Source organism: Xiphias gladius, chromosome 19 (genome assembly GCF_016859285.1).
Source record: "Xiphias gladius isolate SHS-SW01 ecotype Sanya breed wild chromosome 19, ASM1685928v1, whole genome shotgun sequence".
NCBI lineage: Eukaryota > Metazoa > Chordata > Actinopteri > Istiophoriformes > Xiphiidae > Xiphias > Xiphias gladius.
This window is the reverse complement of record NC_053418.1, coordinates 28,102,694-28,125,477: the sequence shown is the minus strand read 5'-3', so window position 1 is coordinate 28,125,477 and position 22,784 is coordinate 28,102,694. Positions and strand designations below refer to the sequence as shown.

The window sequence follows — 22,784 nt, the reverse complement described above, 5'->3', positions numbered from 1 at the left end:
AAGTATGAAATAGTGACTGAAACGCGGCCCATTAAGACCACATGTTAACCAGCAGTCACTTCCAAGCCATTTCCAAGCTGCTGCTCTGCCCTGCTAAAATCCTGAATTTTTAACTTGTACGTCATCTAACAAAATCAACCTACACATTACTTAAATACAACAGCTGTGCTGTGATTTCAGCTATATTTACATGTAAAATGATCACTCAGAGAGAAAGTTAGAAGCTCATTCAAGTGCAGCTGCCATGTGGTCAGTAGTATGAGACGCATAGAGTTGTGTGCCTGGGGAGGGAAAGCCCAACCTCATTTCAATTCAATTTAGTTTTATTTATATAGCACCAAATCATAACAGAGGTTATCTCAGGGCACTTTTCATGTGTTGCTAGGTTCTTTTGTGAAGAAAATGTTACAGAAAGGGTGAGAAAATCTAGCGACAAAGGCGGTAAGTTGTCAATACTGCCTGTAACCCCCCTCATGCTACAATAGAAATTGTTTTCGTCTATTCATTTTGACAGAGCAAAGACCAATGCTGTAACTTCAGCACTTTTGCACACGGCATTCGGCATTCTGACCAAATACCTGCAAAAGTAATGACATTCTAATCAGCCCCAGCTACTGTATACTTTGTGTTTAGAGCTGATTAACAAACATAAGCATGCCAAACACTAAACATACTGACGTTATCATTTAGCTAAAAGCACTGCCGTGGTTAAGTACAGCTTTGCAAAGCCACAAGAGATCTGTAAAGCAGTTCTTTAAAATATAAACAAAAGAATCTTAAGATAGATTCTATATTTCACTGGTAACAAGAGGCCAGTACCAGGGAGTTACGGTCTCTGTGCTTGCTACCAGGGAGTCTCTCTGCTACATTTTGAAGATAGACTGACTCCCACATGCTATCTGGGAAAGCATTTCAAATATGTATTGGGAAAGAAATAGCTAAAATGAATATTGTGGGAACAATACCTTTGTTGTATGAGCTAAAAAAAAACATTCAGCAGCCTCACCATTTACTTATCTCCTGACTCCTGACCAGACCCAACAGGATTGATGCAGTCATTTCATTGTTGGATTTCACTGCCATGAATTGGCAGGTATTAACACCCTTCATTCATTTCACACTGGACTAGCTGGAGCCTAGCAGTTCTGTAACAGCCATGGATAAATGAGACACATGCACCATCACTGAGAAACTCCACAGTTCAACAGTAAGCAGGTTAGCAGCAAGTGTTTAGTGTCAAAATGTTCATAAAGTATTCAGACACCTTCACTTTTTTCACTTTTTCTTATGTTGCAGCCTTATGCTAGAATAATTTAAATTCATCTTTTCAGTTTTTCCTTTTTAATAAATTTACAAAATTTCGAAAATTCTGTTTTTGCTTTGTCATTATGGGGTATTGAGTATAGATTGATTAGGGAAAAGAATGGATTTAAACAATTTTAGCATAAGGAAACAGGAAAACCTGTCAACATAATGCAGTGCAGTTCATCAGAGTCACAGACTACATCCTCCAAAATGATCTTACAATTGAATCAACACCCCTTTAACATAGTTTTAACTAAAACTGAACACTGAACCCTTCATGAATGAGGATTTATTGCAGGACTGGTCTATTAGACTGCATTAGTTTTAGCTAGTTTATTGGCTTCCTAATGCACTGGCAAATGAGTGATATCTTCTATTATAACCATACACTTGAATGGGAAAGTGGTCTCAGACTTTTGGACCCCACTGTATGTTCTTGTGAGCATTCTCCAGTGCATCATCCAGTGGGTAAGCAGAAAAAAACTGATGATACATTTGTGTTCAATTGAGAGAACACGTGCAGAGCTTTTGCACCCAGTGTTGAGGATACTGGCCTATAGTTTCACGGTATTGTGGTATGCACAAAGCTGGCAGTAATGTGACTGATTGGAGCTACTTAAAGATAATGAGCTGTGTGAGTTGTCCCCTACCAGCCATCTCAGCTAATGATATCATGAATCTCATCACAGTTTAACAGAGCTTTATCTGTAACAGTTCAGATCACCAGTGAGATCCATCAGCCTTCAGACAAACTAATAGTTCTCTCCAGCTGAGGACAGAAGTCTGAGAACACTTGCTCCATCAACTGGGAATAAGAAAGGTGTCTATACTATGATGGTTTAGTATAATCTTTTTCCATCTGCATAAAACATAACAAGCACAAATGTGAAATTTGTTATTGATTATGTCTAATATATTTCATGATGGTAGCAGGAGAGGAGTGTTATATTAATCAGCAGGAGTGCATGAAAAACAAAATCAGTATGCAGGTGGAAAACACCATTGGCAAGAATTAAATCATTGAAAAATGAAAATCCAGAGCATTAGTTGTCTTAATTTATAATTTAAGGCCGTTTATAATATTTCTAAAATATCTGGCTTATATATGCTTAGGTTTAGTATTTTAGAGTGAGCTTAACGTACTCAGATTCTTGTAGGTAACATCACTACAATAGTTTGAAATATTCCTATGATATTTCTGTCAAAACTGTATTTACCCTTCATGAATCTTATTCATATGTATCTTAGTAATACATCTTCTGTTTTAGCTTCTCAACATTGAGGTTATTGTATTTTAATTTCAGAGGTTCAGTACAATATTGTAGTGACTGTCAGTCAGTTCATATCCAAATGCTCTCCAGATAACAGGAGGGAGTAGGCAGAATAACACACCCACATCAGGATCCCAGCCCACAGCCCACAGCCCACAGAGAGAACACGACATTTAAGACATTGCATGTAGTCACTGAACATAGCAGTCAATGCATGAGAAATATAAAAGATTCATATTAAGAAGACTTTCAGATTCAGGAAACTGTAATCATGTTTTTCCACTTCTGTTTCCACGACAGAGTATAACTCTCATCTGACAAGGTAAAACAGTAACAAAGTGTTTTCCCTGAAACGTCGCGACTATGAATTTTTTTTTTCCCTGAGTATGTGTAGTGAAAGACTTGTCTACCTGTAGAGTAACTTCATCACTGACTGCGTTTGTCCTTCTCATCCTTCCTCCACCAATGAGACGCCATTCACACATGACAGGGCTCTGATAATGCATTAAAAAGGTCTGCCACAAACCATGAGCTGCATTCTACTACACAGCCGCCTGTAAATTCTATACGGCATTAGGCTGAGTGAAGTACCGAAAACAGGCATGCATTTATATGTGGAGATATTCAATGTTATACCAAACTCATTTGCTATGGTGTTTGCATTATGTGACCAAAATCACAGTGAATAAATGTTCATGGTTCACAAGAGGGGGGCTACTATAGTCACTATGTGGAGAATTTTAATGTGATCATAAGAAAGGGAGAAAGCTGCAGTATAACCATTCTTCCACTCACTAGTACTGAAAGAATATCCAACATGCAATTTGTTTATAATTCAGTTAGCAAATCTACTATATGTAACAAATTAGGCAAAGATAAGGTTGGTTTAGGGGCCAGTGATGAAAATGTTTGAGAAGTCCAGTTACTGTACGCCATGAGAGAAGGAGACAGAAGCACAGATGGAAAGGTGTTATTTTTCCAAGCAGACTGATTGACTTGATGTGTGCAGGTGGACGCAGAGAGACTGGAATCTTGACTCCATGTGTTGAGAGAAGGTGAGAGATAAATTTGGACGTAACTCTGTCACAGGAGCCCATCCAAACAATGACAGTTTAATGGCTACAGTGTGTCCGGAGCTGCCAGAGAGCAACACTGCAGTGCACTTAAATACAAAATTCGTGATGATAGATGTTAAGACTGAACACATGGAGGGATACCTTTCTGTCCTCAATATTACTCTTATGTTTAACTTTGATTATTCAACATTAGGGCAGCTTGGTGAGGATTCCAGCAATTGCTCTGTTTCATATTTGTACCTGGGAGCTGCTCAGTACACCCTGTAAGATATCAGTAACCAACAGTAGAACTGTGTATTTGAAGTGAGGAGGTTCCATGCATGAATGAAATGAACCTCATTTTTTTCAAGATCTTTTAAATTTTTTTTGCCATTATTAGATAGTGATAGCACATAGTAGATACAGAGAGGAAACAAGAACACAACACAACAAAAGAGGGGTCCATCATTCAGCAAAGGTCTCCAGCTGGAATCAAACAGAGGACATTGCAATTAAATGTTATGGTATGCGTCTAAACAAAAAAAATTGTTGATAAACAAGGTCAGAGTCAATAGTCAGGATTCCATCCAAATGTAGTGCAAACTTTAACAAGATTTCCAAAAAATATCTGCAAAGGAAAAATTGCATTGTTAGGTGAAGAGATAATATAATTAAAACGTGATGTTAATATGTCATTTCTGCTCGTTTCATTGCATCTGCTGACCAATGGTGTAACTTTATTACTCAGTCAGTCCTTTGCTCAGTAAGGCAGCCACAGACATCTGTGTTTATAGGCCTGGCCCTGTTGTTGCGGCCAATCCAAATTGTTAACCTCATGGTGATGCCAGAGGAAGTGAGAATGAGAATCTAAGAGATCTGAACTGAGAATCTAAGAGATCTGAACATCCCATATTCCTTTAATCACCAAGACATTTACTTTATCTACACTTTGCCTCTGATCTCAACACAGAACATTTCAGCCAGTATACAAAATTTATATACAGTCATTGCGGAAACACAATTTTTTTTGTTTAGACACATACCATAACATTTAATTGCAATGTCCTCTGTTTGATTCCAGCTGGAGACCTTTGCTGCATGATGGACCCCTCTTTTGTTGTGTTGTGTTCTTGTTTCCTCTCTGTATCTACTATGTGCTATCACTATCTAATAATGGCAAAAAAAATTTAAAAGATCTTGAAAAAAATGAGGTTCATTTCATTCATGCATGGAACCTCCTCACTTCAAATACACAGTTCTACTGTTGGTTACTGATATCTTACAGGGTGTACTGAGCAGCTCCCAGGTACAAATATGAAACAGAGCAATTGCTGGAATCCTCACCAAGCTGCCCTAATGTTGAATAATCAAAGTTAAACATAAGAGTGATATTGAGGACAGAAAGGTATCCCTCCATGTGTTCAGTCTTAACATCTATCATCACGAATTTTGTATTTAAGTGCACTGCAGTGTTGCTCTCTGGCAGCTCCGGACACACTGTAGCCATTAAACTGTCATTGTTTGGATGGGCTCCTGTGACAGAGTTACGTCCAAATTTATCTCTCACCTTCTCTCAACACATGGAGTCAAGATTCCAGTCTCTCTGCGTCCACCTGCACACATCAAGTCAATCGGTCTGCTTGGAAAAATAACACCTTTCCATCTGTGCATCTGTCTCCTTCTCTCATGGCGTACAGTAACTGGACTTCTCAAACATTTTCATCACTGGCCCCTAAACCAACCTTATCTTTGCCTAATTTGTTACATATAGTAGAGTTGCTAACTGAATTATAAACAAATTGCATGTTGGATATTCTTTCAGTACTAGTGAGTGGAAGAATGATTATACTGCAGCTTTCTCCCTTTCTTATGATCACATTAAAATTCTCCACATAGTGACTATAGTAGCCCCCCTCTTGTGAACCATGAACATTTATTCACTGTGATTTTGGTCACATAATGCAAACACCATAGCAAATGAGTTTGGTATAACATTGAATATCTCCACATATAAATGCATGCCTGTTTTCGGTACTTCACCGAATGAAGGGTGTTAATACCTGCCAATTCATGGCAGTGAAATCCAACAATGAAATGACTGCATCAGTCCTGTTGGGTCTGGTCAGGAGTCAGGAGATAAGTAAATGGTGAGGCTGCTGAATGTTTTTTTTTAGCTCATACAACAAAGGTATTGTTCCCACAATATTCATTTTAGCTATTTCTTTCCCAATACATATTTGAAATGCTTTTCCAGATAGCATGTGGGAGTCAGTCTATCTTCAAAATGTAGCAGAGAGACTCCCTGGTAGCAAGCACAGAGACCGTAACTCCCTGGTACTGGCCTCTTGTTACCAGTGAAATATAGAATCTATCTTAAGATTCTTTTGTTTATATTTTAAAGAACTGCTTTACAGATCTCTTGTGGCTTTGCAAAGCTGTACTTAACCACGGCAGTGCTTTTAGCTAAATGATAACGTCAGTATGTTTAGTGTTTGGCATGCTTATGTTTGTTAATCAGCTCTAAACACAGGGTATACAGTAGCTGGGGCTGGTTAGAATGTCATTACTTTTGCAGGTATTTGGTCATAAACCAAGGTACTGTGCCATTCTGTCTTGTAGATGAAGTCTGAGACCACTTAAAAGTGGTCACCAAATAGGTGAAAACTTTGACCTGCTGGTAGCACTAAATTAAAAATCATTGGATTATGTTTGTACAAAATTTCATGACAATTCATCAAATAGTTGTTGAGATATTTTAGTCTGAGACAAAGTGGTGGACTGACTGACAATGCCATCACTAGAGCCACAACGCAGCTGTTTTTAAAAACAGTAAAGTATGTCAAAATACATATGTATAATAGTTTTCACTTTACAGGCGATTAGTTAGGTTTAAAATGTGTCTTTTGTTTTTGTTGTTTATGCAGATCAGGAGGTTCAGTGCAATACCGGTAGTCCTATTTGCATGATGTTGTGGCCAGACCACCTTTTATTGAAAGTTCTAAGAATGCCAATTTTGGAGACTCATATCGAAACAATAATGCCTACACATTGAAAGATCCTAGTGCAATGTACTACAAATGATGTTTTGAGCACAGTGCTCTTAATCAGACACACACTAGTTAGTGGAGACATGCAGAGGATCCTCTTAAAAACCACAACAGTTTCTTGCATGTTCACTTTGGGATTGTTTAAACTTTCATTTAGTAAGTATTTTTTCATCTTGTGGACATGTCCATAAATAAAATAACAATGTAAAGCTGTATAGACCTTTTTCACAGCAGACATTTTGACTTGTCATTGTGCCAATAGCACAGGTGTTACTAGTAACATTAACTAGGGCTCTGTTCTGTTCAAGTCTTCCAATAAGCCATGACAGTGTGACAGTGAGCCAGCATGTGGAACACCAGGACTTGTTGCAGCATTACTCCCAGACGATGGTCAACGCCACCAATGTGTCCTTATCAATGGACAGTCCAAAGTGTCCAACTCTCCAAATTGGCCTTTATACCAGTCTTTGACGGTCACACAACGAAGGTTTGGACCAATATACTTTTCTTTCTTTTCTTTGCTTAAAGAGTTTCATCAGAAACACTGACAATCTGTCCTCTGTGTGTATGTCACTGACATGAGAATGCAAAATTTAAAGAAATAGTTCAGCATCTTGGGAAGTATGATCATTTGTTTTTTCTGGTTTGAGAGTGAAATGAGAAGATGGATTTCAATCTCATGTTTGAATGTTAAGTACAGAGCTGGGGTCAGGATGTGGTTAGCCTGGCTTAGCATTGTCATCTCCCACCCTGTTCTTTAGGTCATGTTTTTCCTTTGTACAGTGTTTCCTGTTTTATTTTGGTGTCACTAACTCTTCCTCTCGTTTCAGATCCCCACTTCCTGGCCTCGTGTGTTTCCCGCCACTGTGATTGTCTGCAATGCCCCTGATTTGTGTCACCTGTGTCTAATTGTGTCCCCTCTCCTATGGTATTCATTCTCTGTGCTCCCTTCCCTTTCTGCCAAGTCATCTTGTTCCTTGTGACAAGGGTCCTAGCCTTCTCCTAGTGTTAGTGGTCTTGGTTTTTGTTATTCGTAGCCTAGTTTTCCCCTCTTCTTTTGCCTAGCCACCTTTCGGTTTGTTTGCCTGCCTGTGCACTGTCCTTTTTTTGTAGTAAAGACTTTGATTTTTGTGGAACCTTGAACTGTGTCCTGAATCGTGCGTTTGAGTCCCCTTGCAAACAGCAGGCCTGGCTCGATTTTTCAACTGCCAGAGAATTGATTGGCAATTATTTTTAAAAGCAAGTCATTTGTCAAGCAAAAATGCTAAAAATTGTATGGTTTCATCTTGTCAAAGGTATTTGTTTTTACATGTCTTACATGTAAAACTGTAGTAGCTTGAAGGTCTTTAGGTTTTGGACTGCTGGTCAGACAGAAGAAGCAATTTAGAGACCACCTTGGGGTCTTGGAAATATCTGATGTTTTTTAGACCAAACAATTAATCAAATAAACAAGAAATGAACCGGCAGGTTAATGGAAAAAATTCACAGACATCCCAGAAATATAGTTCAAAGCATTGGACCTCCTTTTTATGTCTTTATAAAAATAAAAAAATTAATCAAAATCTGTACAATACATGTGTTCTCCACATATATGTGTGTGTTTTTTTGTGTTTGTGTGTGTGTGTGTGTGTGTGTGTGTGTGTGTGTGTGTGTGTGTGTGTGTGTGTGTGTGGATGTACATGTTTTTCTGAGTGTGTGAGTGACTCTCCTGCAGGTTTTCTGATGAGTTCAGAATGCTGATGGAGTTGCGCAGCTCTGAGAAGGAGGAGCGCAGTGCGGTGACTCTGTTAAACTCCCAACATCACATCCAACTGCAGCTCCGCCTTGGCCCACTCTCACTCACCTTCATCTCCACCCCACACAGAGAATACGAGTATGTCTGACCCCCTGCTAAAGACACCTCAACTATACTATGATTAATTGCAGCATTTTCACTCTGCAAAAGAGAATATAGCTAAACAGCTACTGTAGAAACAAGACCTTTGTCAGACACATCCCATCTTCCCAAATCTCATCAATTACTGTGGTTACTGCAAAGTTATCATAACTGAAAGAAATGATGGCCAAAACGACAAAAATAAGACCCAAGTTGATATAAATACTAATTTGCTGATAGCACTTTAGTAAGAGCACTTCCTAATATCCTCTCTCTTCATCTATCGTCCCTCAATCAAATATAGGTTCCCAGTGGGGTCTCTGTGTGATGGTCGGCAGCACCAGGTATCACTGAGTATCTCCCCGCTGTGGCTGGAGGTGTATGTGGACTGTTCTCTGGTGGAGAGGGTGAACTGGGCCTATCCATGGCAGGGCATCTCCACTGATGGAATGCTGATGATTGGAGGCAGCCTGGAGGGCTTGGAGACCACCTTTGAAGTAAGGAAATGTATATTTGCTTAATGAAACAACTGTGCTTGACCACATATTTTAGTGTTTTTTGGTAGTAATTGATGGTTGTGCACAGATCTCTCCTGCTACTTGGTGGCGATAAAGGACGGTTGATTGTAATGTTTTCCTCTTTGAATTTCTAATCATCACTTTAGTGTCATTGTTAAGGAAAACAGACAAATGGGGCATTTTCTGTAAGTAATTCATATGTAGGAAGGATGGAAGTTTTGCTAAAGGACAAGTTGGCAGGAAACATGTTGCATACAGTGGCTACTGTGCAGACAAAGTAATTCAAATGAGTGATTTTAAGTAGCAGCAGAAGTACTTAGCGGTACCACATTGTAGAAATACTACATTACAAGTAAACATTCTGCATTAAAAATTGTAGTCAAGTAAAAGAAGAAAAAGAAGTATTAGCAATAAATTGTCTTCAGGGTATCAAAAGTAAAAGTATTCATGAGGCAGCAGAATGGTCCCTGTTACTGTATATTATTACATCAGATTATTAATATTTGATGAGTACAGGTTAGAGGTACAGGTACATCATAGGTTTTCTTAAAATCTTAATCTGAAAGTAACTAAAGTGAATTGAGGGCGTCAGATACATTTAGTATTATCTCCTTCTGAAATGTGGTGGATTTGAAGGATAAAGGAGCATGAAGTATCTCAAAATTAAATATAAAACATGAGTAAATGTTCTTTGTTACTGTCCTCCACGTTTGATGAAACTTCTGATAGTGGCTGAACTACAGTATGCTGTGATAAACCTTTTAAGGTATCTAATATCTCAAAGATTTGAAAGTGGAAATTTAATATGAATTTCAGGGTTCAGGAGTTTATTACAACTGTCGGTTTGCACACTTTTCATGCAGGGTTTTGTTGCTGTTTCATGTTTCATGACCATGAAGGTTCATTATAGCCTTGCAGTGAGAGTCTGCCCTAAGTAAGCAGCTGTGAGTGAGTGCTCCTCTACATGTTAAATTGAGAGCAAGCAACCTGAGTACTGTTCCATCACTGAATGACAGTCTACTTGCTGAATTTATCATATCCATGAAGCTTGTATGCTAGACCCAAATATCCTGCTTTCCCAGTTGTGAGACCTGAAGTCAAGGTTGCAGGGAAGGCATTGGAAAATTACAGCAGCAGTGATTTTTCTTTTTTTTTCTTTCTTTTTTTTTTTTTTACACAGGCTTGATCTATGTCCTCACCTGGCCCTCTTGACCTTGTCTAGTGTTTAAGTGGAGAGACAAGTCTATATGGTTAGAGGGAGTTAAAGGTGTGGTTTCCTGCACATGAGGTTTACCTATGGTTAACCTATGACCCTTTCTTCCCAATGGTTTCCTCAGGGTGCTGTGACACAAATGATCTTTGTGATGGGGGATTCAGACGCTGCCAGAAACCACTGTACTCTCCATCAGCCTGCCTGCAATCTACCAAACTGCAGTGCACTCTGGGTTAGTATTGAATATTGAGTTTCTTCCTGGGATTCAAATGGGAGTGTTTTAGATTTTTTTTTTTTTTAATGGTGTTTTTTAGATTAGATAGAAAATATAAAGGAAACCCTTAATGGTTGTTGGTGGGTGGATGGTTGTGGTGGGCATTAAAAAACATTTACAGGGACATGCACCAATTTTGCAGTTGTGTAATGTCCCATGTGGCTCTTACTGTGGCAAAGCTTTGTCAAGTGTGAGAGGATTTGGATTTGCAGACTACAAATTTATAACCAAGCCTGTATCAGGAACGGGGAGCATGGAGTTTGAAGGAGACTTGGAGACTTTGTCAGACAAGAGAATTCTAATGAAAGATACCATTGGCTGCAGTTTGGGAAATGCAAGATCGAATGTTGAAGGAGTTTATTTTTTAAAATAGTCAATTTGTTAAATAAGGTGTTTACACAGAGATCCAGTTATTTCTAAACAATTAGAGCAGACCTATAGACATTTTCCACAGTCTGCTGGCAGGTAAAGTAATATTACTCATTAGTATTTAAAGGAAAATTCCACTTTTATAAAACTTTGGTCTCAATTTTGTTGTTTTGGCCACCATTCCTACAACTAACGATGCATTACCAAGTAAAGTGCTGATATCTGGGATCATGGTAACAAATCTGATGGTTCAAGTAGCTTGAGTAGTCTGACAATTAGACAAATTGTAAGCAAACCTCCAGCTTAGACAAAATTATGTGGGAGATAAAATTGAGGAGAAAAGTAAAACTGTTGTAAACCTCCCTTACATTTGACCCTCTGTAGGTGCACAGACGTGTGATCAGTACTTACTTGACCGGGAAGTAGAGTGGTTTAAGATAATCTGGATAAATCCTTGTTTGGGTAGTTGATTCTTGAATTTGCCGGAATCTTTTCTTAAGATGGCTGGTGCTTACTGTTTACTCATACTTTGATTTACCAGATATAAGTTACCATTTATTTTGCTCAGTATGACCAAATACCGAGACGTCCATTCACAGTCATGCTTCTTCTCCTTCTTTGCTCATTTAGAACATACATTTTGGCACCAGGCCCCATGAGTTGTCTAACAGTGCAGAGAAATGATGAAATGGACTGTTTTATTGACATTTAGTTTTGTTACAGTGTTGTTATCATGTCTGAGTAATGTCCCCTGTGGGGAATGTGATAGTGTTCGCTCACATTATGTGCTTCCACAGTAGATCTATTACTACAAGCTTCTGCATAATAGTTCTAACAAAGTGAGGGCAAAGAAGCAAAGTCTAAAATAGGGGGAACAACGAATGAATGGCTTTAAGTGTGTTCTGGGAATTTCATTATAACATAATGAACTTGTATTTTTTCCTTATAAATTTCTTTATATTTATATACTTTCCCAAATGGAAAGGGCAGTTATTCACTAGCAGCACGTAAACAAGGCCTATATTAGTGCTCAGTGCATCACAGCAGCATGTCATGTGTGTGTTCATGTGCAAAATTGTTGGCTCTGATAAACACCACTTCAGGGAGGATTATGTTTTGGCCCTGTGTTCAAAATCCAAAAGAAAGAAATTTGGAAATTCCAAAAGACTGTGGATGATTAAAGATCTGCTTGCACTGATCTGTTTTTTGCTTTCACCACATTTAATACTCCCATTGAAACATGACTGCTTCATCTAAAGAAGAATGAATGGTGCTGATAAATTGAAAATAGGGGTTCCTCCATACTGATGTTCAGTTGAATATATATTCACTCTTTCTAATCAAATACAAATCAAGAAAATTGTTTTTAAATAACATATTAAGTGGCTATTTGTAGTAGTTAGTTGTTAAGTTGTTATGGTGTAAACAGTTGCCTATTTACACATCGAGCAGAACCAGAGCACTATTGGCATTCACTTGGAGACATGTTTGTGTCCACTTGATGAAAAGTCCAATATTCACTTTCCATTTAGCTCAGGTTGGTCTCTAACAACTCTTAAGAAAATGATCTGACTCTTAAGCTGCTAAATGCTCTACTATGTTCACCAGCTTCTTGCTATCTTTTTTTGGTGATGCAGCTGGAAACAAGGTTTGTGAGACCTGTAAAAGCAAAATGATGAGCTAAAAGAGGCTAAAAGGGCCCTAGAGGGGAGCAGCTAAGATTGCGATATTTCTGTTCTCATCACAAGTGACCCCTTCACATTACAGTCATTTAATTGATTGTTAATGCAAAAGCATGAATTAGTGCAGCATTTATTCACTTGATTAGATGATAACAGCTCTTTGGTTTTTGTACAGATTAAATGAGCAAGACATAATGTGTTAAGTGTGGTGGGTATTTATGGTTAACTTTGGACAGAGTCAGGATAGTTCTTTTCCCCGTTTCCAGCCTTTATGCTAAGCTAAGTTAAGTGGCTGCAGGCTGTGGTTTCATATGAGACTGACATCGATCCTTTCATCTAACACTCAGCAAGGAAGCAAATAAGCATATTTCCCAAAATGTCAAACTATTTATCTAGATGGAGACACATAAAAGATTCAAAACTTTTCCTATCTGTAAGATCAGTTTAAACGTATCTTTTTAAGTTTTTGAAAACTGGTGGCTCTATGAGCAACTCCTAGTTTTGTTGTATTTCTTGTACTATGAGCAAATATACAAGGACACACACATACATACACATACAGGAGCAAAATGTGAAGTAGAGGACTGGTAGCTGACGTAAAGATGGATGTCAATAACAGATTCCAGAATACTAAAAAAACATTGTAAAGAAAACTCCATAGGCTATCTCTAATCATATACTGTATTATTAGGTTTATGAAAATGTATCATTTATATTGTAGTAAAGACAACAAAAAATACATTGGCACTGTTCACAAATTGCCTACATTTACAATAAATGTATGTATTATGAGTCCTGTTCAAGTCAACTGCTGAACTAACTTTATTCATCTTTAGAGGCTGTCCTAATGCAACATAGTGCAACAATAAATATGTGTGAGTGAAAAGGTGTGGCTGAGGCATCATTAAGTGAATGTAAATAGGATTTTTTAGTTATTTTAAATGTTTTTGTCCGGAAATGGTTTAACTTGTTTGCATGTACATGCTATACAAACAACAACAAAATGCCATGAATTGAACATGGTGGGTTTTGGGTACAGATGATCTGAAGATTATATTCTCTAACCGGGAAAAGATTATCTGACAGTAACATGAACTAGACAAAACAGATTGCCAGAAGCCCAACATTTTCAGATGGTTGGGCTTCTGGCATGTCAGAAATTTTGTTCATTTGTCTCATCTCATGGTTTTAGCCATTACGTGGTCCAATTTCCCTCATGGTTTCTGTCAGAAGATCTATTATAAACCATTGTGGTGTTTTAATTTTATTGGAGTAGTATTTTGCATGTTGTTGCTGAAACTGTAGTCGTGAGATTGCTATGACATAGAATTTAACTTCACAGCAGAACAGATAGACCATACAATCTACATCCTCCAGGTCCGGTTCCAATTTTGTTCGTCTTGTTTGAATAACTTTTACTAGAATTTTCACTGGACATAACCAACCAAGGGTTCTGTACTTACATTCAGTGTGAGCACAAAAGTTACAGGTTCTGGTCATGTATAAAGGCTGCTGAACATGTGTGAGTTACAACAACATGCAAGATTAATAAAAATGGACAGCGTCAGCCCAGCTTTACTGTGGAGCAGTAATCAGATGAGGTTACATTTTAGGCTAGATAGATTCAAATCTGTTAGCATATGTAGAGATGTATGAGTCAAGGCTTTGAGCCCAGCTGCTTGTCAGTGTGGCAGGGAAAGTGTGCGGGAGAGTGTGGTTTTAAAGTGGGGCCTGTGTGCTGTACTTATACTATATCCCAGAAGTCTGTGGTCTTTCAGTTGGCAGTGCTTATCTAGCATCTCAGACCTCAGATCATATTCTATGGCCTGTAATTTGGTGAAACCAACTTCAACTGAATAGTGTGTGAGAGACAGGAAACATTAGTATCCCATTACCAATACTTATCTGATGTAAGCAGCTGTTGAGCTCAACTGTGTTCTTTTCACACCTGATATCAACTTTCACTGAGAAAACATATTCATATCTTTGTTTTAATAAAAACCACATGTCATATACTATATATTGGACTAGTGTTGACAGAGTTATCCTATGTCTCTGTCATGGTTAGACTGTGTATATTTGTGATGGGGGTTCAAGCTGTTTTTTCGCTGAGGGTTTTCACTCTTAAACACAATATATACATAGTCATGTGATGAAAGCCTCATTCAAGAGACACACTCTTAATGTAGCTGATGTTGTGACCACAGTTTCTCTTTTTTACTTCTGATTCCACTGTTTAAAACCCTCTGAGGACCCCCGGCTGTTCACTGTGCTTGGATTTAGGCCGCTGTAGGTCTCCTCTGTAATTCTAGCGAGATCATTGGCTGATTGTAACTCTGGTTTTATGCTAGGAAACCTCTTATTACATGAAAGACTTCTAGGGTACATTCGTAGTAACACTGACAATATATTACCATGGGAAACTGTATAATAATAACACTGGAAAATCAGTGAAGAAAAGGGAAGGAGTGGTTTAGATATCCTGGGTACTATAAGTACGTCATAAATTATAACATCAACAAAAGTGACCTAAATTCCCTCATCTTATAAAAGATTCTGCCAAGGTCAACACCTGAAAAGCTACAATTTCCGTGCAACCAAGTGGTTCCAGTTCCCATTTCGGACATTTTTCACAGGTGTGTTGTGTTTTTTTTTTTCCTCCAAGCACAAGATGTGCAGAAATCAGTCAAAACCTGAGCCACATTGTGTGCTCTTTTGTTTTTCTTCATATATTGCTCATTCAATACAATGTTTTTAGATTTCATATCTTACATATTCACTTTGATTTCTTTGTCTCTGTATGCTTCCATAACAGTAAATTACGCACCCCGAATAAACTGTATTTTGTATATTTCACATTTTTCATTTTTTCTAATTAGCACATTCTTGTGAGATTTTTAATGTCTCTCTTTTTACCTGTACTTTTTCACCTTTTGATCCTGCAGTGGGTCATGGGTTTTATTTTAACATTCAAAGGAAGATGCCAGTGTGAAAAGATGTTTTAAAATTCCTCTACTTTATGGAGATAACAGTATTTCATGAGGCTTTGATGTGACAGCAGCAGGATCTTTCCTCTGTACCGGAGATAAGCATTCATCCTCCCCAGGGCTGACTGAATAGTTTGGGGTGTGGTAGCATGTGGTGTAGTGGTGTGTATGGCAGCATAGTCCTGGGTGTGTCTCTCTTGGCTCTATGAGGGACAGCTGGAGGAGGGGAAAGGCTGCAGCTCCTGCTCTGAGAGAACCAGTGGACTGTATATGGGCTCTGGACTCTGCTTGAATCAAGCATAGCTGCAGTGGTTGAAGACATTCTGTAGACATGTGGGTATTGCTAACCTTCATGATGGGCTGCCTTTGGCTGCCGGACTCTCTCCACATGGGACTGATTGTGGATGGGCAACAGACAGATATGGTATGTACAGTAAGGTATATGACAGAATGTTTGTGATAACAGATCAAAAGGTGTAGGGATGCAGGTTTTTGGTAATATGAATGAATCAGAGAGTGAATTTCAGCTAACCTATAACATCCTTAGCCATCCTTAGTTTCATGCTCTGATCATTACACTGGATCATGTTTCAGATGTATCTAAAATGACACTTGTTCTTGCCATGTAGGAGCTAATTTAGCTATTTTGTGATGCTTCTTTGATACTCCAGCCTTTAATTTTTTTTTGTTTGTGATTGTCTTAAACGACATTGACAGCAAAAGTATGTGAGTTGAAGTGAGAACGCGGTGCTGGAATTACCCATCCAAGCAAAACACCAATGTGAAAGCTACTTGTAGACCTCAGATGCTGCTAATACTCCTTGACTTTGACCTTGACCTCCCTGCGGAACTCCCTCTGTACTGTGTAGACATATCTCCTGACACAACCCTCCTCCAGCAAAATCTTAGACATGGTTTCTCTAATACCACCCCTCTGATTATGTATAGCTCCAGATGATGGAATATGTTTGTCTAGCTGTATGGTTCAAAAGAAATAGTTTCCTCGCCTAGAGATATAGATTGCTTGGTTTATGGTAGCTCGCACTCTTGTCCTTTTGGCATTCCTACTGGCTTTTTCCAAATGAACCAGGAGTTTTGAACCAAGTTAATGTGGACTGACACGTAACACATTCATCTGACATTTTGGTGGCATTGCACTGTGGGACTGTTCTGTTTAGATGAACTGCCAAAGTACACAGAATAGGGCAATCACAACACACAGGTGGTCTGGTTGTATGGCCTATACCAGAGTTCAACTAGCATGTTTCCCACCAGCCCAAACGAACCAAACCAAAATGTGGTAAATAACTGATGATTAGTCCCTGTTCTGGCTCTAACTCCAAAAATCATGGATCCTTCACTTCCCATAATGCAGTAATAATATTAATCTTTAGACCCTCCCTGCCTGTTGTTGTTTTTTTTTTTTGATTCTTTTATGTGTCTCCATCTAGATAAATAGTTTGGCATTTTGGGAAATATGCTTATTCACTTCCTTGCCGAGAGTTAGATGAGAGGATCGATGTCAGTCTCATATGAACACACTGGGACTCTCGTACTAAGTGGAACTCCGCTTGTTGGTTTCAATGCAACAATGAATGCAACAGTTGTGTGTTGCTCAGGAGCATGTTTTTGGTCATTCTGTATCCGTTGTGTGTAATGCACTGACCTCTGATACACAAGTTGATCACTCGCATGTATACAATCCACACTGCACATGTTAAATATAACCCAATGTGCAACTGCTCCGGCAGGGTGTTTGTCAGTGCAACAGGCTGGAGGATGAATCTGAGTCTTTCGAAAACTAGGTTTGTAGTTGGTTTGTCACAACACTAACTGTGTGTGAGAATCAGATTGTCCCCCTACCGACCAAGCTGGTTTCGCCCTTGCTGAGAAACAACCCTTTTATTTAGTTTAATTGACAGTAAACAAAGACTGGGGTGAGGCTGTAACAACATCATTAACATTAAGATAAGTAATTATAAAATGAAATGACAAATAATGCAAGATTATAAGACTGAAGATAAATAATTTTTTTTGTTTTTAATAGTTTGTCACAAGACAGGCATTCTCACCTTAGGAATACTGTGCTTTGCTGCCTTGCCTTGCTTGATTCAACTGTATTCATTCAGTTGTAGCAAGTTTTCATTATATTACAATTACACAGTCACACCTACAGTATAAATAAAAGTGTAGATTTAATTTTTTTTCCCCCAATAAACATGTAGTTTTTTTTCTCGTTTTTTCTGGTTATGCTGCATACGGGCGAAACAAGCTACACCAATCAGAAGTTTTAGCCAGCCTGTAATGTGGCCTGACAGGTGAAAGTCAGGAAAAAAAAGCCCACTACATACTTGCTGGTGCTAATAAAGCATTATATTGAGCTGGTGTTCCTACAGGCCTTCCTAATATTTGTGCAATTATACAATCAGCCAATCATCTGGCGGCAGTGCAATGCATAAAATCCTGCAAATACAGGTCAGGATCTTCAGATGATGTTCACATCAAACATCAGAATGGGGGGAAAATGTGATCTCAGTGACTTTGACTGTGGCATGATTGTTGTTGCCAGATGGGCTGGTTGAGCATTTCTGACACTGCTGATCTCCTTAGATTTTCACACACAACAGTCTCTAGAGTTTACTCAGAATGGTGTAACAAAACCAAAAAACATCCTGTGAGCAGCAGTTCTGAGGACGGAACACCTTGTTGATGAGCGAGGTCAGAGGAGAATGGCCAGCCTGGTTAGAGCTGACAGAAAGGCTACAGTATCTCAGATAACTACTCTTTACAACTGTGGTGAGCAGAGAAGCATCTCAAAATGCACAACACGCCCAACCTTGCAGCGGATGGGCTACAACAGCAGATGATAAGGGTTTCACTCCTGTCAGCCAAGTACAGAAATCTGAGGCTGCAGTGGGCACAGTCTCACCAAAACAGGACAGTTGAAGACTGGACAAATGTAGCCTGGTCCAATGAATCTCGATTTCTGCTGAGGCACGCAGAAGGTATGGTCGGAATTTGGCATAAACAGAATGAATCCATGGATCCAACCTGTCCTGTGTAAACTGTTCATACCGGTGGAGGTGTAATGGTGTTGGGAATGTTTTCTTGGCACAATCTGGGCCCCTTAATACCACTAAATTTGCTCTCCTCCCGGTTGCTGACCACTGCCCTGCTCCCTGACTTTGCCTCCTGTTTATCCTTGCCTGGTTTTGTCTGCTTAGCCTAAATAAAGGTAAACTATGTTGAACTTTTTATCAGTGCCCCGAGTCATGCATTTGATCCTTTCAATCCCATGACAGTATAATCTGGCCAGTATGGTCTCAGCTGACTCAGGTCCAGTACACAAAGAGCTTGTTGCTCAGGCTGCAAACTGCCATGAACAGCAAATCTCCTCACTAGTCAGAGATCTGCAGGAGGTTTCTGTCAGTCTTGAACGCATCCTGGGTGCCATCAGCAAGTGGATTCAGCAGCTCACTGCAGTGTCTCCAGTCCCCGTTCCTGCTCTGGTAGTTTCCAACACAGAACCCCACCTGTTGCTGCATGAACTGCTAATCCAGAGAGCCGGGAACATGCAGGCTATCCCTACTTACCGTCAGAAAGACTATGAGGAACCACTGATTGGGAGAGGCAGTCTCCCATCTGCTTAATCTGTGTCAGGAAGGCAAACGAGTAGCAGACTACTCCATTGAGCTCCAGACTGTAAGTGTAGAAAGTAGGTGGAACCAAAATGCTGCATATGATGCCTATTATCATGGTCTTGCTAATGATGTTAGAGATGAATTGGCTGCGTGGGAATTACCAGCAGAACTTGATAAGTTATTGACTGCCGCCTCCAAGAGAGGCGCAGATAGAAAAAGCGACCCAGCAGCCCTCAGCCTCACCCAGATGTCTCTCCTGCTGCTTGTTCATCTTCCTCCGGTGTCTCTACTGCCTACCCTGCCTTTGCTAGTTCTTCCTAACCCTCTAAGGACATCTCGGGACCAACGCAGCTGGGCTGCACCAAACTCATTCCGGAGGAGTGATGCTAGCCTTTGCTTGGACTGTGGCCAGTCCGGTCACTTGGACTCTGATTTGGTCACGGGACCTTTCCAGACGCCCTCTTGTCCTCTTCAACATGCCCCACTCATTTTTCTGGACCAGCTACAGGTGGCAGTGTTTATTGACTCTGGGGCAGATGCCGGCCTTATGGACAAAGGACTGGTGGTCCAGTTGTGGCTGAACTTAAAGCTTTCGCTCAACAGTTGAAGCAAACACCCTCAATGGACATCTTCTATGCTATATTACCCACTGCAAAGCTCCCCTGCATATGAGCATGTCTGGTAACCACCATGAAACCACTAACTTTCAGGTCATTGACTCTCCAGTTACCGTTCATTATGGGTTATCCCTGGCTGTGCACTCACATGTCAACTTGGCCACAGGGGCCATTCTGGGGTGCAGCCCACACTGCATTGCTGTCTGTTTAAATGGGCTACATTGCCAACTCTGAGTCAGGAGTTCCAGGCAGGAATCCCGGAATACCTTGACATCAAGAAGGTGTTTAATAAAGCCAGAGCAACCTTAGGCAGCTTGCTGCCCAGCTGGCACCATCTATCCGTCATCCAACCCTACTGGAGGGATTCTTCTTTGTGGAGAAGAAGGATAGGACTCTGCGATTTTATGTTTTTTTTTTTTTTTTTTTGTCCTTTGCCAGTCACATCACTTATGAATATTTGGTCATGCCCTTTCGACTCATCAGTGCTCCTAATGTGTTTCAGGCTCTTGTCAACGACATGCCTAATTGGTTTGTCTTTGAGGATGATGCCATTTTAAACATTTTTTCCAACACCAGGCAGGGACACGCCGTTGTCCAGTTGGGCGGTCCTCTCCACTGAGGACCAGAAACTCTATCCTTGTGCCCTCTTTTTCCGCAAGCTTTCTTTGGCTTCAAGAAATCAAATCATTGTGAAGTGGGAGCTGCTGGCGCAGCTGCCATCAAGCTAGCCCTGGACGAGTTGAGACACTGGCTGGAGGGCAGAGCAGCTGTTTGTGGTCAGGATGAATCACAGTACATCTGCACTACTAAGCACCTCAACTCTCCCCACGCTAGATGGGCCCTGTTCTCCCATCAGTTTAACTTTGTCCTCTACTACATTCAACATCAAGCCTGATGCCCTGTCCTGCAAGTTCCCACAGATTCTAAAGTTCCTCATGCCATTCCTCATGCCTGGCATGCCATCTGGGGGCAGTTCTTATCCTGTCCCCATCCATCAGCACTTCCGGTAGTTCACCGGGGGGGCTGATGTCCAGGAGTTTGTGGCTGCCTCACCAATCTGCTAGAAGCACAAGGTCTTGCACCAAGCCCTGGCTGGGTTCCTGCAGCTGCTGCCCATCTTTCATTGCCCCTGGTTCCACATCTCTGTGGACTTCATCATGGGTTTGCCACAGTCTGATGGTAATACAGTCATTCTCATAGTCATAGACCAGTTCTCCACGCTGGCACATTTCCTTCCAAATGTTGCCAAATGTCTTCTGTCTGCATAGCCTCTTGAGAGACCTGGTCTCTCACAGTTTTTCCCCACCAATTCACCTCTTTTTTCTGGAAGGAATTTTGCAGCCTTAAGTCAGTCTCCTATTCAGGTTCTACCCCCAGACCCACAGTCAGACGGAAGCTCAACCAGGATCTGGAGATGACACTGCACTCTCTCCCCTCACAAAACCCATCCCTTTGGCCCAAGCAACTTGCAGAAAGGGCAGAAAGACCCACAAACAAGCAGCAACTGAAGGTAATTGCAGATAAGGCCTGGAAAATGATTTCAAGGGAAACAAGGGATTTTCATCCAAGTATTAAAAATAATCCCTATATATATATTATGTTGGTTTGTCATATTACTTTTGAAGCTCTGAAAATGAGGGACTCTATGAAAATTAAAGCTGAAAGTCTACACTTCAGTCACATCTTGATGCCTTTGTTTTGAATCCATTGTGGTGGTGTAAAGAGGCAAAATTACGAAAATAGTGTCACTGTCAAAATATTTATTGACTAATTGTATTTTGTTCCTGACTATGTCGGACAATGATGGTCACTATCATGGCAGCAGGCAAGTGACAATATCATCCCCTGTTTGGAGTGTAAAATGTAATGTGAGTGGTTAACGCTGTCGTTTTTTACCCTTCCAGTTGTTCCATTTGCAGAGTGTTTAAAGTCAAGTCACATTTCCCTCACTGTGGCTCTACATATTAAAGGGGCTGATGAAAAGGTATCAAAGCACTATGTTTTATCGCGATACTTTATGACGCACAACTGATGAAAATCACTAATCTAATAAATGCGTAACAACTGAGGCGAGTCAGTTCCCGTGTCTCTCTGTGGAATCTCTCAAGAAACATTGTGTAGGTAGTTCTGGATGTGGTGTACCTCCTCAACTTTGGTATGGTCATGGTATGTATGCTTGTGTTGGTTTAGGATTTCCTTTGTTTTTGATTCTCAGTTATTTTATACAGTTGTCCCAGTCTGTCAGAGGAATGATGATGAGCAATGTGGGGAAGATTAGCTGGACAAATAGCCTCAGGTGCAGAGTTACCAAGTGTCTGCTGGCTGTGAAAACTGTAGTAACAATGGCAGCTTGTCCAGGATAAAGGAGCATTGTGTACTGCTGAACAAGGGGAATCTGTGTCTGTACTGCCTCTGTATTGTGCCTCCTCTTCATGCCACTCAGCTGAGCATCGTTATCTTCTCACTTTTGTATCAGGTGGTCTTTGAAGTCTATGAGCTCCGGACTTTTATTAGTGTCCTCCTTTGAAATTCATGATGTTGGCAGATTATTGATTTCTATCTGAACATGTACATGCTGGCTTTCTTTCAACATTATACTTCGAACCTTTGCTTTTAAACAACTGCTTTTATGTGCAAACATAATTTTTCCTCATCCCATGTTCAATGTTTTGGTTTAGCGCGTTACCATCTTAACATTTGCTAAGTAGAACTAAATGTACAGCTGACACTGAGTGGAATGTCATTAGTTGTTGCAGCAGTTTGGTCATAAACCAAAGAATTGGACATAGTGAATTTCTGACCTGATGATTTTGCTAGATGAAAAGTCCATGGATCACCAAAATCAATGGAATTTATCCTCCAGTAAGCTGTGCATTGTGATGGATGTTTCCTTCTAACAGAGGTTGGCAAAACAATCGTATGCCCACTT

At 40.0% G+C, this 22,784-nt stretch overlaps 1 protein-coding gene and 1 long non-coding RNA gene across 2 annotated transcripts in view; both read left to right on the top strand.

Annotated features, from left to right (window-relative positions):
• The first annotated feature begins 1,983 nt into the window (after positions 1 to 1,983).
• On the top strand, positions 1,984 to 8,189 carry LOC120805612. The gene is made up of 3 exons (XR_005709575.1): positions 1,984 to 2,125; positions 6,987 to 7,165; positions 7,509 to 8,189. It is a non-coding gene; the product is annotated as an uncharacterized LOC120805612 (long non-coding RNA).
• Positions 8,190 to 8,396: 207 nt separating this feature from the next.
• Positions 8,397 to 22,784, top strand: part of si:dkey-61l1.4 (collagen alpha-1(I) chain) — a 54,038-nt gene continuing 39,650 nt past the window's right edge. Inside the window, exons 1-3 of the mRNA XM_040154842.1 lie at positions 8,397 to 8,551; positions 8,859 to 9,051; positions 10,410 to 10,517. Of these exons, the coding sequence (XP_040010776.1) occupies positions 8,412 to 8,551; positions 8,859 to 9,051; positions 10,410 to 10,517 (441 nt within the window). The 5' untranslated portion in view covers positions 8,397 to 8,411. The remainder of the gene's footprint in view (positions 8,552 to 8,858; positions 9,052 to 10,409; positions 10,518 to 22,784) is intronic.